The sequence below is a fragment of the Megalobrama amblycephala genome, linkage group LG18 (genome assembly GCF_018812025.1).
Source record: "Megalobrama amblycephala isolate DHTTF-2021 linkage group LG18, ASM1881202v1, whole genome shotgun sequence".
NCBI lineage: Eukaryota > Metazoa > Chordata > Actinopteri > Cypriniformes > Xenocyprididae > Megalobrama > Megalobrama amblycephala.
In genome coordinates this window covers 32,922,911-32,940,832 of record NC_063061.1, presented here as the reverse complement: position 1 = coordinate 32,940,832, position 17,922 = coordinate 32,922,911, and the positions used below count along the sequence as shown (strand labels likewise).

The 17,922-nt window shown below is 36.0% G+C and overlaps 1 protein-coding gene across 3 annotated transcripts; it reads left to right on the top strand.

The window, feature by feature from the left end:
- The first annotated feature begins 2,360 nt into the window (after window positions 1-2,360).
- si:ch211-241b2.5 lies at window positions 2,361-17,257 on the top strand. Of its 3 annotated transcripts, none has more exons than XM_048165789.1 (9): window positions 2,361-2,503; window positions 5,115-5,181; window positions 6,790-7,143; window positions 8,707-8,985; window positions 11,391-11,498; window positions 12,692-12,766; window positions 14,283-14,336; window positions 14,671-14,782; window positions 16,539-17,257. In XM_048165789.1, the coding sequence occupies exons 2-9, from the start codon at window positions 5,121-5,123 to the stop codon at window positions 17,014-17,016; spliced, it is 1,521 nt and encodes a 506-aa protein (XP_048021746.1). In that variant the 5' UTR covers window positions 2,361-2,503; window positions 5,115-5,120; the 3' UTR covers window positions 17,017-17,257. The 3 variants fall into 3 exon arrangements, with proteins under 3 accessions (XP_048021746.1, XP_048021744.1, XP_048021743.1); XM_048165787.1 differs by lacking the exon at window positions 2,361-2,503 and adding an exon at window positions 2,637-2,848; XM_048165786.1 differs by lacking the exon at window positions 2,361-2,503 and having other exon boundaries at window positions 4,909-5,181.
- Window positions 17,258-17,922: the final 665 nt, after the last annotated feature.

Genomic DNA, 17,922 nt, shown 5'->3' with positions numbered 1-17,922 from the left:
TCTCTCACGGAGGAGCTCCAGAAGCATAAAGGGAGAAACGACAACAGTGAAGGACGAGAGAGGACCAGGCCTGAACTTTATATTTTGCTTTGTTCATTGCCGTTTTTTACTTTCATTTTGTTGTTTGTTTATTTAATATATTAAAGGGCACCTATTATGCCCCTTTTTACAAGATGTAATATTGGTCTTGGGTGTCCCCAGAATGTATTTGTGAAGTTTCAGCACAAAATACCCCACAGTTAATTTATTATAACCATTTGAAAATGTCATTTTTGGGGCCTGTTTTAAAAAGAGCTGTTTTGGTGTGTACCACCTTAAATATAAATGAGCTGCATATCCCCGCCCTGCCTTTGGATGAGGGCGTAACTTGCATACCTATGGCAATAAACAGTCGATAGAAGCAGAATGGCTGAGAGTGAGAGACCCGCTGTTTTGTATGGCATTCAGCCGTACATGTTTGAACCGGAATCAGACCCAGATGATGAAGAGACTCCGGCAGAAGAAACACAATTGAGAATGGAGCAGGATGTCTCTGAATGGTTATTTGATACATTTATGTACTTATAGAGTTTTAATCGCGTCCCCTTTGCAATTATGGATGTGCAACACACACACACACACTGTGATAACGTTCGCGCAATTTTTTGAAACTACAAACACAAATACTGTGATAACGTTTGCTAAGTAAACATACACAGTTTTTAATACAATATCTTTAAAAAATATATATATATATACGTGTGGATACACACTATACAAACAAGGTTTAAATTATATACACAGACATTCTACGACGACGACAACAACTTTAGACGCATTTGTTATTGAATTGGCTGACATCGACTGAAATGACTATTTGCTCAAAAAACATTAAATACACTTACTTCTTCTGGAGGTGACGTTGGATCGCGAATAGTAGGCAACAATCCACACTTGAGAATTAACTTTGAAGCAAGACCTGCTTTGAATTGACCCTCGTTCTCAAAACAGTCAGTCAAAAAATGATTCGCGCAAACATAAACGTATTTTGGAATTTTGAGTGGCGCCTTTCTTTCGTAAATAAAATCCATCCACTGCGTTTTCAGTGGCTCTGATGTCGGAAGTAAGTGAAAACTACTATGTTCATTATTACATCCCACAACAGAACACTTATGTTTCTTAGGAGACATTACCGGCTGTCGTTGAAACAATGGAGGATGGTTGACAGATCACCGAGGTCAGGGTCTATGCCAAAACCAGATTGTCAATCAAACCACGTGGGTGGGGCTTAGCACAATTCTACGTCATTAGTTTAAATTCAGTGTCGACTTCTGAACCTCAATACATGTATGTGTTGTGTTTTGTCATGTGTTAAAATCCCAAGGTTTTTCCCCATGCCTCGCAGTAATCTACAGGCAAGTAAAATTATATGCCCACCAAACGGGTCTAGCCTGAAAAAACACAAGACATGACAATCAACATATCAGGTGTCTTTCCGTGCAGGAAAAGGAAAAACACGTTCAAAATATAATTAATTCATTTCTCAGATTAGTGAGGTGTGGCAGGTGTAGAGGAAATTCCATCATACGTGTAAAACTGATCTGAACGAATCCCCTGGATTGAAATGGGAAACCCAGACAATCAAATTCATACCAAGATGATGCAATTCAATTGATCTGCTATACTGGCAGGAAGATGATCAAACCCAAAATTTTCCAGCTACACAAGATCCAGAATGCCCTGTGATTACATGAACGCCGCTAATGCTATTGAAATGAGACGGTTTATGTTTTCACCTCAAGCATTATATAAATAAAATCCCCTGATATTCTTTACTGGCACAAGATGCTTTATCCAAATCAAAAACATAAGTAGTATTACAGTAATGTAAGAACCTATTACAGAGAAATAAATCTTTCTTATTGAACTGTAAATTAATAATTCAACCGAATATTAAAATCCTGTCATTTTACACACCCTCTTGCTTTAACTAACACTAACAATGAGCAATACATTCTTTGTTAATGTTACATTATATAATATAAAAACTGTTCATTGTTAGTTCATATTAGCTCAGGTTCATTAAATAGTGCTATCCATTGTTAGTTAATGTTAACTAATGTAGTTAACTAAAGTTAACAAATGGGACCTTATTTATAAAGTCTTTTTTAAAGCATTTTGAAGCTTCACACACTCAGTCCTCATATACTTTCATTACAAGAAAGGAAGGAAGGAAGAGTCATGCGAGATGTCGGTAAATGATGGCAGACCTTCATTTCTATTCAAGGGCAGTATCTGTGGTGGATAATTTTCCTTTTCCTTTTCCTGTTTTTTTTTTTTTTTTTTTTTTTTTTTTAATCTGAGGAGGATTATTGTAAAATGATACTAAATTCCTTCCAAGTCTCTGCATGTTGGCCAAAATGAAACTGATGGACAACTTATGAAACACCCAAAGGACTAAACCTGGGAAAAAAGACTAAGTGTTTAGGAGAAACAGACGAGCTGAGAATTTTCTTTCAACAAAGTATGTAAGAATCTATCTATCTATCGATATGATGTGAGTGAATTTACATGTTCATTCCAGTAATGGTTTACTGGATTCTGTGGTGATTTAATGGTCCTGTCATTGCGTTCCCGGTATCCGTATAGATGAAGTGAAGCTGGGTTGAATTATTTAGGATTTTTCCGCGAGATTCGATTTTCTTGAAAAGCGCCGCTTCACGTGACGCGCACAACCAATCAACAGGTAGGAGGAACCGAACACGCGCTTGAAAAGCATTTTACAGCTGTTCCTTCTCCACAATCCTACATAAACAAAACACAGAGCCACATGTCACAGTCATCTGCAGCTCATGAGCTTCATGATTAAGTAAGTAAGCAAGCAATTTCGTGTACAATCCGATCTCTAGCTACTAATAGGTATAGAGCACATGAAATGAAAGCATAGTTATTGATTTTAATTTACTTTTTTTAATATTGTTTTAATTTGTCATTTTAAAGTCATAGATTTTTAAGCTATTTTTTACAGTGTGTTCTAACACAATTTAACATCCTGTGGTTTTGCTGCATCCTGTATTTCTGCAATATGAGGCAGTTTTGTGCACAAAGAAATTGGGCTCTGATAGAGTAAAATATCATGGTAGTAAAAAGTTATGAAAATTTCTATAGTGAATATAATTTTCTCTAGTTATGCTGGATATAGAGGCTCAGAAAGCTAAATCCACTGAGTTACATTCAAGAGCATAAATGCTTGGACTAATCTTACAAGTTTTTTTTTTTTTTTTTTTTTTTTTACATTTTTACATTTTTTACTTTTTAAAGTCAGTTACATAAAAAGTATAATTTGAATCTGCAAAGTAAAACTAATTAACCCCTTGGCTAACTGCTAATTAGTCAGAATAGTTCTTAAAGTGTTAGTAAAACTATGTTTTTTGACACTTTGCAGTTCCTTGGAGTTCCACAGAAATATGTAGAGTTTTTGTAAGAGACAGTGACATATTCTATTCAGATTTCACTGCGCAGATGTTAAACATACTCTAAATGTAAGACTGTTCAGATATACAGACATACAGAGTATCCTAAAGACTGATCTTAGTTTACACTTAAGGTCTAAGCTTTTTTTTTTTTTTTTTTTTTGTAACACTTTACAATAAGGTTCATTAGTTAACATTAGTTAACTACATTAGTTAACATGAACTAATAATGAACTGCACTTAAACAGCATTTGTTAATGTTAATTTCAACATTTACTAATAAATTATTAAAATCTTTGTTAACATTAGTTAATGCGCTGTGAACTAACATGAACAATGAACAACTGTATTTTCATTAACTAACATTAATGAAGATTAGTAAATACAGTAACAAATGAATTGCTCATGGTTAGTTCATGTTAGTTAATACATTAATGAATCTTATTATGAAGTGTTACCCTTTTTTCTATACAACTATGAATTTCCTCATTCATGCTAAAGTGGATAATCTTTAGAAAACCCATTTGTGTGTTCATAACTGGATAGAAAATATTTGTGGTTTAGTTGTGGGTTGGTATCCCAAAGGTTGTTGGTTGAATCTAAAAAAAAAATGAAAAAGGGGACTTACTAGAGTAAGTATTGCCACCCACCTAACCCCGGGTTGCCCACAGGTTACTCACTCTCCCTATTTTTTATGAGTGACTTTATGTAAGCATGTGGGTGTTTTTTTCTTTTCTCACTATCTCACAAGTTTTTTCCTGTGAGGTGAACTATATTAACCGGGGGAATCCAACTTAAAAGTCACTAGTTTCCTATTAATGTTCACAATCAACAGCGAATGATCACCAGCAGCAGAGTGAAGTGCTTGATAATATCATCAATCCTCTCAGTCCCATTATGACTGTTTGAATGTTGAGAAAAAGTGTCTATTTCTGATCTACACTTACTGTCCGGAAGGTACTTTTTGCATACTACTCAAAAACGTAGAATACAGTTGACTCAAGTCACTTGTCAGGTCATCTAATGGGAGTTAATAAAAAAAAAAAATCGGCGTAGGAAGAAACAATTTTCGCTCCGAAATTACTAGTGAATTTCACAAATAATTACAAAGAAATGACAAGTAACTCAATTTTATATATATATATTATATAATGTGTGTGTGTGTGTGTGTGTGTTATGGAAATAACTGGTTATTGTCAGTGGGAAAATATGAGTGAAACTATGGCCTTAATTTAGAAAGACATGGACCTTTTTGAGGAAGAACAGTCACTGTATTTCTCTGTCTGTGTGAGATAATCTACCTGGGGCTCTTTAGGTTTTGTCCCACCGAATCGGCTAATGTGCAGAATCATCTGGTCACTGGTCACACACCGATGCCCCAGATTTGACTCATGTTAGGTCACATGACATTTGAGCAACAACAAAAAAAAAAACTGCTTTGTAACTGTTATTAATGCAGACTTCGTTGGTGCAGTGAGTGGTGTTTGTAAATCAAGAAGTGATTCGCTGCTGATTCATTGTGGCTCATGACATCAGTGATCAGAATATCAGCCGACCTGCTCATACATAGACACCAAACACCTCACAACCAGCTCAGTCTGGGCTTCAGATCAAGAAGATTGTGTGTGTGATATCAGCCTGATGTGTTGTCTTTACCTGCAGGGGTCAATGAGGGGAATGCTGGTTTTCATATTTCAGGCTGTGCTATGGCCTGCCATCCCAGTTTCAGGTATGACTGATATACATTACACATATCTGTCTGTTTTCTGTTTTAAATGATAAAAGAATAATCTTAAAACTGCTAATAAAAAATGTCTCTGTGGTTTCTCTTAAACATTAATGGAGCAAATTAAAGTTTCAAATTAAAAGCTTTAGAGATTCAGAAGAGTCTCAAAGTGTGCTCAGATTTGCCAGAATAGTGAACTTAAACATAGCATCTATTCACGTTTATTTTAGCTACATTATAGTCTAACTAATGATGATGACCGGTAACTCATTTCAAGCAAAGTTAATACATAAAATGCAACTGAGAACTCCAGTGCGTCTATGAAAGTGCAACATTTGAGCAAGAAAATTTACCTTTGATCATTTCACTTCCAGTTCTGAACACTGATGACGTTGTCTCATATATCTCATGCTTTAAAGGCTGGTCCTGTTATGCTTTTTCCACTTTCTTTAGAGTGTTACTGTTTGAGCATGAAAAAAGTCTGAAAGGGAGTTATTCTCCAAAGGGAGAAGAGAGGGAAAGGCAGTTATTCTCTATTTCAGTGCACACTGTTTCTGAACTCCCTGAAATGCCTTCATTGTGTTTTTCCAGGAACAAACATGTCACTATGTTCCTCATTTAAATAATTCCCGCCTAACACATATACAGAATAAAGGGGTGGGGCTTGGTTGAGTTAGATAGTAGTGTGTCGAATCTTACGGTTATGGTAAGAGGCGGGACATTTCCCAAACATGCTCGAAGCGGTTGACCAATCACAACACACTGATCCAGCTGACCAATCAGAGCACATTGTGCTTTTCAGAAGGAGGGGCTTCATACAGAGTAAAATCCCCAGAGTTAAATCAACTCTGCTTAGAGTACATATGGTCCCTCTCTAAATAGTGTTAAAGTAACACTGACGCAGAGTTAAAGTTAATGAGATAATTAAGCAATTAATAAGGCTGTGACTGAAGTCAGTTCTTGTGTTTCTCTTCAGTGAATTCTGCTTGTTAACAGCAGGTGTTCATCAATAATGCACAATCATCACTTAATTAATTGCTTAATTATCTCATTAACTTTAACTCTGCTTTAGTGTTATTTTAACACTAGAGAGGGACCATATGTAATCTGATTAGAGTTGATTTAACTCTGGAAATTTTGCTGTGTAGAGACAGGAACTAAACAGAGCGTTACTGGCAGACTGGGAAGAGAGGTGCTGCAACAATGGAGAATATGAGAAAAATAATGTGATTTTTGAACATTCAAGCTTGAAAACCTGTTCTTTTAGAGCCCAAAAACAAAATAGAGTGGTGGAACTATAACGTCAATTCGTAGGCCAATCGGCAGTTAGCATCACGCTGGTTCCCTCACAAAAGCTGTAGAATAAAATGTGAAAGTATCTTGAGCTTGTGTTTACCACAGACATTATTTCAGGCATTTAGCCAAAAACCCATTCAAAAAACCTGGGACAATGGAACCGGAAGTGCTAAAATGCTAAATCGCTTCTGGGTTTTGGCCTACAAAAATGCGTCAGAGTTAAACACTCTATTAAGACTTTGGAAAAAGGGCTTTATAGTTCCCCTTAAAAAAAATGTCTCATGTATCTGTGATTTTCATCCTGTCTTCCTCCAGCCCTGTTTACAGTGAATGTACAGAAGAGCGCTTACGAGGCAGAGCTACACAGCGACGTGAAACTAGTGTGCGTGTTCTCCACGGTTAAAAGACCTTCAGACCTCACCGTCATATGGAGCCGCGTCAATCCGAAGCCGGACGTGGACGTGTATCGGCTCGAGAAAGGCAAAGAAAACCACAATTACACCAGTGCCCTGTTCATAAAACGGGCGCAGCTCATCCAACAACAACTGAATGAAAACAAAGCGGTATTACACTTGAAAAATCTCCGGATAAAAGATTCGGGAACGTACCGGTGTATCGTGAGAGAGGGAGACGAGGGAGACTACAAGCAAGTCACGCTCAACGTTACAGGTGCTTTTGCCTCACAAAACACACAAGCTTGACAAACAACTTCATAAAAGTAACATTGAAAGCTGCCAACATTTTTAAGGTGTCAGTTGATTGGTTTGCAGTTTAATTAACTTCTGTAATGCATTATGGGACCCTTAATAGTACTCTTTCTACTGATGACAAACTAGCTATGTGTGGTATTGAATACTAAATTACTATTATTGTTATTTTTATTTATATATTATATTAAATGGCACTGTTTTCTGTTCATGTACTATATACTGCAGTGCATTATGTGCATTAATTTATATATATATACACCGATCAGGCATAACATTATGAGCACTGACAGGTGAAGTGATTAACACTGATCATCTCTTCATCACGGCACCTGTTATTGGTGGGATATATTAGGCAGCAAGTGAACATTTTGTCCTCCAAGTTGATGTGTTAGAAGCAGGAAAAATGGGCAAGCGTAAGGATTTGAGCGAGAGTTTGACAAGGACCAAACTGTGATGGCTAGACGACTGGGTCAGAGCATCTCCAAAACTGCAGCTCTTGTGGGGTGTTCCCGGTCTGCAGTGGTCAGTATCTATCAAAAGTGCTCCAAGGAAGGAACAGTGGTGAACTGGCGACAGGGTCATGGGCGGCCGAGGCTCACTGAAGGCTGGCCCGTGTGGTCCAATCCAGCAGACGAGCTACTGTAGCTCAAATTGCTCAAGAAGTTAATGCTGGTTCTGATAGAAAGGTGTCAGAATACACAGTGCATCACAGTTTGTTGTGTATGGAGCTGCATAGCTGCAGACCAGTCAGGGCGCCCATGCTGACCCCTGTCCACCGCCAAAAGCGCCAACAGTGGAGATGTGAGCATCAGAACTGGACCACGGAGCAATGGAAGAAGGTGGCCTGGTCTAATGAATCATGTGGATGGCCGGGTGCATGTGCATCACTTACCTGGGGAACACACGGCACCAGGATGCACTATGGGAAGAAGGCGAGCCAGCGGAGGCAGTGTGATGCTTTGGGCAATGTTCTACTGGGAAACCTTGGGTCCTGCCATCCATGTGGATGTTACTTTGACACGTACCACCTACCTAAGCATTGTTGAGGCCATGTACAGCCTTTCATGGAAACGGTATTCCCTGGTGGCTGTGTCCTCTTTCAGCAGGATAATGCTCCTGACACAAAGGATCTGCTGATAACATCTTGGTGTCAGATACCACAGCACACCTTCAGGGGTCTAGAAGAGTTCATGCCTCAATGGGTCAGGGCTGATTTGGCAGCAAAAGTGGGAGCAACACAATATTAGGAAGGTGGTCATAATGTTATGCCTGATCGGTGAATACTGCACATTTTGGAAAATGTAGAGTTTGTCCAGGTAGAGTTCCGGGTTGAGTTCAATGCATACAGTGAATTCTCATACTGTATGCACAACATATACCATAAAAAAGTCCTAGTAAGGTGGAATGGTATTCCAAACTTGTCCACTCTGTTATACATAACAATCCTGAACACTCCTTCATATGTTTCTCTTTAACTTGCACCTTGCGTAACTTTAGTATATATTATGTTTATGGTTTCCAGCTCCTTATACTCCAATAAAGAAAAGCATCAGGAAAACGGGTCAGGATGAAGTGGAGCTCTCCTGTGAGTCTCAGGGATTCCCGTCACCTCAGGTTATCTGGAGCAACGGTCAAAACGTGAACCTCACAGAGAAATCCAACAGCTCTGCGCACAATACAGATGAAGATCTCATCAAAGTCATCAGCAGTCTGACGGTGAAACGAGATCTTGTGAACAACTACACCTGTTCTTTTCTCACAAAGGTTGGAATCAAGCAGAAGGCCACCTTCAGCATCCCAGGTTTGTTAACTACTATTAAGGCCCGCTCATACTAGGGACGATAACTATAATGATAAAGATATCGCATACTCTCTGAGTAGGTACTACATTTGAATTTGAATTTACTTTGCAAATTTAATTGAATTTACTTTGTGTTAAAAAAGTATGTATATAGAATGAATGTAATTTGAACAGACTACATCCGTCATGTTGTTACTGTCACATGACCTACCAGTGTCAGTTGCGTTACTTCACTGCCATTCATAAATCTTCTCCTGTGGCCTCACGGGATAGTAAAGTGTCCATCGAATCTCGCCGGAAGTTGTAGGTCTATGAATACTTTGTTGTGCGAATACTATGAATTCTGACATAGTACTCTTTTGCTGTACTGATTTTTGATTTTGTAGTAGGAAAGTATTCAGTTTCAGAGGCAGTGCAAGATTTAAAAATTGTTCTAAATGTCCACACCTCAACTACATTGATAACAGCGCAGAGGAACTATATTGTTGCAATCACTTTCACAATTATTTTTTCCAGCTGATGAACCATATAAACATTGTCAACCAATGAGAATCCATCCTTTTAAGTGACAGATGACATTTATGAGAAGCAAAATGACTTAAGATATCAAGTCTTGTTTTTGGAAATTTTTTGATTTAAGTGTGTTTATGTGTGTCTGAAAAATAATCTAGTTTTCCCTTTTAATTAAGTTTATTTTTATGACCCCATTGTCAGATATTTGCTTTGTTTTTAGCATAAACTCACATAATATTGCTCTATTTTTCAGAAAACAAGACTTAATTTCTTAAGTCTTTTTGCTTCTCTAGTAAATGTATCTTGATTTAAATATTTGTAATGGAAAACATGACAAAAATACAAAAAGTTTTTGTGGTGTGTCAGTCAGTGGGAGCCAAAAGTGTGTTTAAATCTTGCACTGCCTCTGAAATTGAACACTTACTTAAAAGCTTGATATCATGAGCGCTTCTGAGAAAGATCTGCATATTGTAATGTTTTTAAAATGAAAATAATAAAACAAATTGCAATAAACATTAACATCATCAATATATTAGATAAGCGAAGAGGTGTAGCACTTCGAAGGAGTTTCAGGAAACAAAGTCTATCAGTTTATCTCAGTATCAGTATCAACCTACGAATTTGAAAGTTGCCTGTGTTTTCCATCGTTTATGGCTTGTGTGAGGCAGATTTTCTTTGATGTATTTCTGAGATGAGGGGGCAGACGATGTAAAAAGTTCAAGATATACACGCACACAAAAAACAGATCTGTTTCTGATAAATATGGAGGAGTGCTTTTGGTACCGCATTTTTCCAACAGACACTAGTCTCGTTGTGATGTAAATATGGTTAGGATATGTTTCACCCTAAAGCAAGTGTTCATCTTACCAAGTCTGAAAGGTAATATCTTCTGTTATGTAACAGAATTACATAATATGTCACATTTATTGTATTCACTGCACGATCACATTCAGTATCAGTGTCGATAGAGTAGTACTGCGCATAGCTTTAATTTAATTTGTGTTTATTGTGAGATACATAGCTCTAGAATCTGATTGGATGATATCATATTATGATCATATTATGATATTCGAAACAGGGTTATCATTAACTAAAGCTAAAACTATAAAAATACATTTTCATTACTTGAAATAAACATTAACTGAAATAAAATAAAATATAAAAAACTTAAACATTTTATTTCAGCTAGTTTCCAAGGCAACATTAATAATTATAATAAATACGTAGTTCTGTCATGAAACTCTAGATGGCGCAAGCTGATACGCAAGCTGAGGATAATTACAGCGTTAACTAGTGGCACAAGCTGATTGGTCCATGTCACATCTGCAGCCAATGAGCTTGTTGCTCACAAATTTAAATGGCTGGTTACATTCGCTATAGCTGTTTGCAGTGCGCTTCAGAGTTCCTCTAAAGCACTCCACCTTCCCCAGCTCCACCTGTATAAATCTGCTATGGGTTATTGATATATGCTATTTGTGCAGCAGCAGTATGTCCTACTTGCAGCAGCGTATTGGCGTATGTATTGGCAGTAAAAAGTTCCTGTACTTGCTCTGCAGCAGCAGCAGCGTAGCTGATCTATTCCACCAAGAACAAATACATTAACATTGTCATATCCATTATCATGCTAACAATCTTCCGAGAGTTGTCATGATAGAACTAAAATTAAATAAACTAAAAAAACTACATAGATGTATTTAAAAAAAAAAACTAATAAAAATGACACAAATGCAACAAAAACAACAAAATTAGTAATATAGAATATGATAAATAAAATATAAAAATATATATAAATAAAGAAAATATAAAAAATTTAATTCAAAATATTAACAACAACAATAATGGTATGTATATATAATACATATATATAATTTTTTTTCTTCTTGTTTTCACAGATGAAATCCTTCATGACTGTTCTGCTCAGTACGTGTGGATTGTAGCTGTGGTCATCGTGCTTTTAGCCATTGCCTTCATCTACGTCTTTCTGCGGAGGAGAAAAAATGGTACTTTGCTAACTTTGCACATTCATTTACATATATTAAAAAAATACCATTATATAGCTAGTTTTTGACATATACCATAGTAATACCAGGATTTTTGGACCATGGTATTATTTGGAGTACCTTGCGAATACCATACTAATCTGTCAAAACGGATGATTCTGTCACAGGTTAACTGTTCGTCACGGTCCATTAAAATGTGTCATGCTGTGATACACGCTGACATCTCGATCAGAAATGATGAAGTTTTAGGTGTAGCCAGTGTAGATTTGCTTGATTGATTTATTGTTTAAGAAAATAATCATGCGAGTCAACATCATGTGATATTACACAACTTAAACAGGAATTTCCTATCTAGAGGAAATAGAAACTCAGGTTTTGTCAGCTGACACAGGTGAAAAACTCACATGCTATGCTTTTGAATAAGATCAACCTTGAAAATTCATAAAACACTTTTAGTTTTCATTTTAAATTACATTTTGTCTAAACTTTTTGACATATGAAACTAAAACTTGTAGAAACAGGAATGACCCAGTAAATTACCCTAAAATAACCTAATCCATTACTTACCAATCCTACCATAGCATTGCCAATATTGTAATTGTAATATTATGGTTATATTCATAAACCATACTAATATATTACTGTTACTATTTCTGCAGTATATAGTATTCATGTATGCGCAATTCTTGGACACCATTCACTTTTTTGCTGTGGTCATGAGACATCAATGTAACAAAGAACTATTTTTGGACCAGTTATTGTGCAATGCCTACTGTTTCACCTTTTTCAGTTTTGTCAGTCAGCAACATGTGACACATAAACAAAGAGTCCCCAGGTTGCTAATCTTCAGTATCTGCAGGAAAAACAACCTAGTTATGTAAATCCCGCATTAGTCACTCACGTGCCGAGTTTCTTTGGCAACTATCTTTTAAGAATATGTAAACATATTGAAATATGAAAACAATGAAATAAGCCTGACAAGGGGAAAAACATTCGTCCATTTAATGACTATAAGCTGAATGCTGAACAGAAGAAGGCTTTTAGTGTGTCTGTCAACATTTGATGACCAGAACAGAAGATACAAAATCATTACTATGTAAAAAATGCTGTTTCATATCCTCTTTTAATGTGCAGCCATGCATGAATTCCAATTAATAATAATAAAACTTGTCTACGTGACCTCTGTTTCCCAGGTCAGAAAAGTAGACGAAATGAATCATCTAAATGCGCTTTCCTGTTCCCGAACTTGCCTTCTGCGAACTCTGATTGTAAGTTTTTCACATTTACATAATTTCCAGTACTGTAAGTATTTGAGCTTGTTATGATATATTACAGTCCAAAAGTTTGGAACCACTAAGATTTTTAATGTTTTTAAAAGAAGTTTCGTCTGCTCACCAAGGCTACATTTATTTAATTAAAAATACAGTAAAAACAGTAATATTGTGAAATATTATTACAATTTAAAATAACTGTTTTCTATTTGAATATATTTGACAAAGTAATTTATTCCTGTGATCAAAGCTGAATTTTCAGCATCGTTACTCCAGTCTTCAGTGTCACATGATCCTTCAGAAATCATTCTAATATGCTTATCTGCTGCTCAAGAAACATTTAATGTGTACAATTGTACAAAATATTTGTGTACGATATTTTTTTCAGGATTATTTGATGAATAGAAAGTTCAAAAGAACAGTGTTTATCTAAAATCTAATCTTTTGTAACATTATAAATGTCTTTACTGCCACTTTTGATTGATTTAATGCATCCTTGCTGAATAAAAGTATTCATTTCTTTAATTTCTTTTCAAAAAAATAAAAATAAAAATTCTTACTGACCCCAAACTTTTGAACGGTAGTGTATAATGCTACAGAAGCTTTGTATTTCAGATAAATGCTGTTCTTTTGAACTTTCTATTCATCAAGGAATCCTGAAAAAAAAAGTACACAACTGTTTTCAACATTGAAAATAATCATAAATGTTTCTTGAGCAGCAAATCAGCATATTAGAATGATTTCTGAAGGATCATGTGACACTGAGGACTGGAGTAACGATGCTGAAAATTCAGCTTTGCATCACAGGAATAAATTACTTTGTCAAATATATTTAAATAGTACACAGTTATTTTAAATTGTAATAATATTTCACAATATTACTGTTTTTTACTGTATTTTTAATTAAATAAATGTAGCCTTGGTGAGCAGACGAAACTTCTTTTAAAAACATAAAAATCTTAGTGGTTCCAAACTTTTGGACTGTGTGTATATATATATATATATATATATATATATATATATATATATATATATATATATATATATATATATCGTTTTAATTTTAAAGTAAAATTTAAAATATATAAATATAATATTGACATGATAATATTAACATGATTTAAAACATATTGTTGATTATTGATTTTGCTGTATTTGGCTGAGCAGTCGTTTGGTTGGCTCGCCAATATATTCGATTTCTCTAATACATAAAATAAGTAAGCTTGACCAGAGTTCTTGTGGGGAGAAGAATGTATTGAAGGTAGTAGTGTAGTACTAGGGACTAGGGATTAAACTTAATATATTTTCAATTTGAAAAATACATTTCCTTAATCTGCATATAGCAACATGTATATTTATATTTAGCATGTATATAAAATATATTTTTTTGTGCGTTTTAAACCTGCAGAATTCCTTTAAGACGTGTTTTTTCATTGTACCTTAACACAATAAACTCTGTTTCTTTTTATTGAACAGTATTTCTCATTTGCATTAATGCCTCTTTTATTCACAGCTTTACTGACAGTGAACGAGAACAGGCCACAAACATGTGACATAACCTCAGAAGGTAAATCATGCTCTTTATGAAAATTAATCTGATGACTAGGAGTAAAATGGTTTGACTGCTAATGCATGTTCAGTTCAGTAGAAACAGGAAATATGACTATTTCCCTTGAACCTTTTACCCCCGACTGCGGCAGGGCACTGTCTATCATTTGTATCATTTCATGCTGTAAATAGCACAAAAAATGTCTATATCACATTCTGAAGCACATCTGGAGGCTTCATGTGACTGAGTCACTGAAGCCTGTTATGAATTCAGCTGATGTGAGCATTAGTCAAATGGAAAATATCCCCTATTGTGCTGCTCTTGTGACACCCTTTGTCTTTGATTTGTGCAGAACTTGCAGAAAAACCTCCATCTCTGAGGGACGTACTAACACAACAGTATTTACAGCTTGACACAGATGTGGAGGTGAAAAGGAAACTTGAGTCATATGCACTTCACAGCAAGTAAGTGGTTGATATGAGGGATTTAAGAATCTGACACACACTTAAACATGCAAAGAGTTACTCACGTGTTTCTGCTGAATGTCTTTCACAACATGACAGGAATCTTCTTTAGAAAAACAGACAAATTAGTGTTCTTAAGGACAGTGTACACACACACACACACACACACACACACGTACACACACACACAGATTTATGAACTTGCTAGCACAGCAAAAGACTTTTGCAAGAGCCTCCCACTTCACAGATGTTTCTCCTGAGAAAAGTCTCTAATGTGTCTCCTCTAGAGTTTCAGAGATCTCAGCAACATCTCACATATCAAATGACCTGAGCTCCTATGGAAAGTTGATATGTAACTAAATAGTAACCTTTTTATTACGCTGTTCCTACAAATGAAATTTACCTGAGAATTCTGAGAGAGCAACTTATGAGAAATGGAATTTTCCTGTAACCTATATGTATATTAGGGGTGTGACGAGATCTTTAGAGATTAAAATGTGGCAAAAAGCTGTCTTGTGATATTGCCATGATAGAGAATGAGGGTAAATTTAGGATAGAATATGACACCGCTACGTTTACATTACGCCACCGCTGTTTTGCTTTTTATAGAAATACAAACCTTTTAATTCAGTTGGATAACGGTTGCTTAAAGCCCATCCAGCTCATCCAACATGAGCTGCAGGTTCGTATGTAGTGCAGCAGGAATCAGAGTTCACTGATCACATGACAAGATGACTGACAAGACCATGGTGGAGGATTTGTTGCACAACAGAGCCTAAATGTCTGACAAATGTCCCTCCTAACAGAATCCGTTCCCTATTCATAGGGTGTGCATGATTGCAAAATCAAAAGTGAAAGTAAAACATGAGCATGCATTCAAGCACGATTTCAGTACCATGCAAAGCTGCTCCCTGATGCATGCAAATATCTCACAATATGAAAGCTATTTTAGGCGGGGCTGTGTAGCTGTAATCATCTCTAGCTCTGTATCATGCTTGAAGGAAAATGTGGTCTCTATTTGCACTTTGAATATTGAGAGAATACTTTGACTATGGTTGCACTTATTGTTTGCACTTAATATGACTAAGAGAAAACTGTTATTCATTTTTATTTCTATGATCAATTTGTGGAAAGGAGTTCAGTTTGGAGGTCAAAAGTTGTAGAAGCTCATAAATCATGTACAGTAAGGTCTGATGAACCTCATGTGAAATCATACAGGAGAGAAGCCAGTCAGTTGAGTTAGTGGCAAAACCTTTTACAGTGCTTGAGTATTGTTGTCTTTTACTGCATATGGTAATTCATACTCAGAAAGTAGAACTGAAATGACATTCATTACAAGATGATTAGTTTAAACATTCCAAAATGCACTTGCAGACATTTTTTCTAGTCATGTAATTGTGGATTTCTTAAAAATATTTTGTAAAAATCTTGTCTCGTTCTCATGAACTCAATTTCGTGTCTCGTCTTGTCTCGTCACACCCCTTATAATGAAAAAATATGAAAATTATGATTGATTATGAAACATTCTGAGATTTTTATATTATGATATATTGTAAAAATGGTCATGCATGGATGTAATTCTGTGCAATGGTTGGCGAGGGTTGAGGAATTAAAAATATATATATATAACAGAGAGGGGAAGGTGTAATTGTTTTCCAGTAAACTGCTGAAAAACAGCACTGGTTGCTTGAGAGATTACCACAACAAACACATATTTCTCAGATTTCCATGCTAATCCACTCCCTCTCACTTCCAGAGAAGGCCAATCGCTAAACATCAGCTCCATCCTGCCTGATAAGAAGCAAACTATCCTTCTGCTTGGAGAACCAGGCAGCGGGAAAACCACCGTGGCCCAAATCCTGTCATCCTGCTGGGCTCGGAGAATCACGGCAGATGCCTTCAACATTCACCGACTCCATCTGGTCGTGTTGGTGGACTGCAGCAGAGCGGAAGGAGACTTTTTCCAGGTGGTAAAGTCCAGCTTTAATTATGAAAAACCATTAGACGTGTCTGACCTCAAAGAGATGCTTCTGGGGCCGACGGATTGTTTGCTCATCCTGGACGGCTATCAAGAGGGAAATAAGGTCTTGGATGAAACTCTCGAGGGGTTTCTAACAGAGCGGCAAACGTGCAGGGTGTTAGTTACGTCACATCCAGGACAATGTCCAGCCTTGGAGAAAACCATCAGGACAGTATTGCAACTCATTCAGAGACCGGAAGAGTCTGGATCATGATGAAATCGGAGACATTTCATTCTTGTATAGACAATTACAGCATTGTGCAAGTGTCTGAGTCCCAGATAATGCCTTTCACTTCTCTGGAATTTTTTTTTTCCGACTTTTGGTAAAGACTCTGGCTGGAGATCAAACCATTTCGCAATACTTGAATTCAGTTGTATTTTTCAAAGACCAAGTACCAGAAAGGAGAAATGAGATCATGATAATAAAACATTACACTGTTAAAAGTGGTAACCTATAAATGTTATCTTAAAGAGTGGATTTTATTTTTTTGGTATAAATTTGGTATAAATTGAATTAATTTTTTTGGTATAAATTAATGTTTTCAGTTGATTCAGTGTTGTTAAATGACATTTATAAATTTAATAAAACCAGTTAATTTAGATGTAAAAAAAAAAAAAAAAATCCAGTGTGTTTCTGCATACTTCTTATCTGGCAGTAATACATGTGGTTTAACTGTAACAGGAATACAGGAGAACTGATTTGTATGCTTTCAACAAAATATAGTTACAAACTAACCATAACTACCGTTTTATGTAACAGATTTTTAGATCAAAAGCTGATCGTGCAAAAACAACTTCTCTGTTAGTCTTACTTCAAACGTTCTGTAACAACAGTCACACTTTTATACTTAGGCTGTGTATTTTGTTTAGAGAGAGAGAGTTATATTTTATACATATATTTTTATACTTTCATTTAGTGTATTGATGTAAAATGTCATGATTTTGATAAAAGAAAGAAATGAGTATGAAAACTGTGGTTATTTTATAGTCTTTCAGAGGCATTTGCAAATTCAAGCAGCTCATTTTGAGGGGTTGGATGGTTGCATTTTCTCACATACAGACAGCGTTGTTTGTTTCACTTTCGCTATGCTTTGACACTCAAGAGGAGTAACTTCCGTTT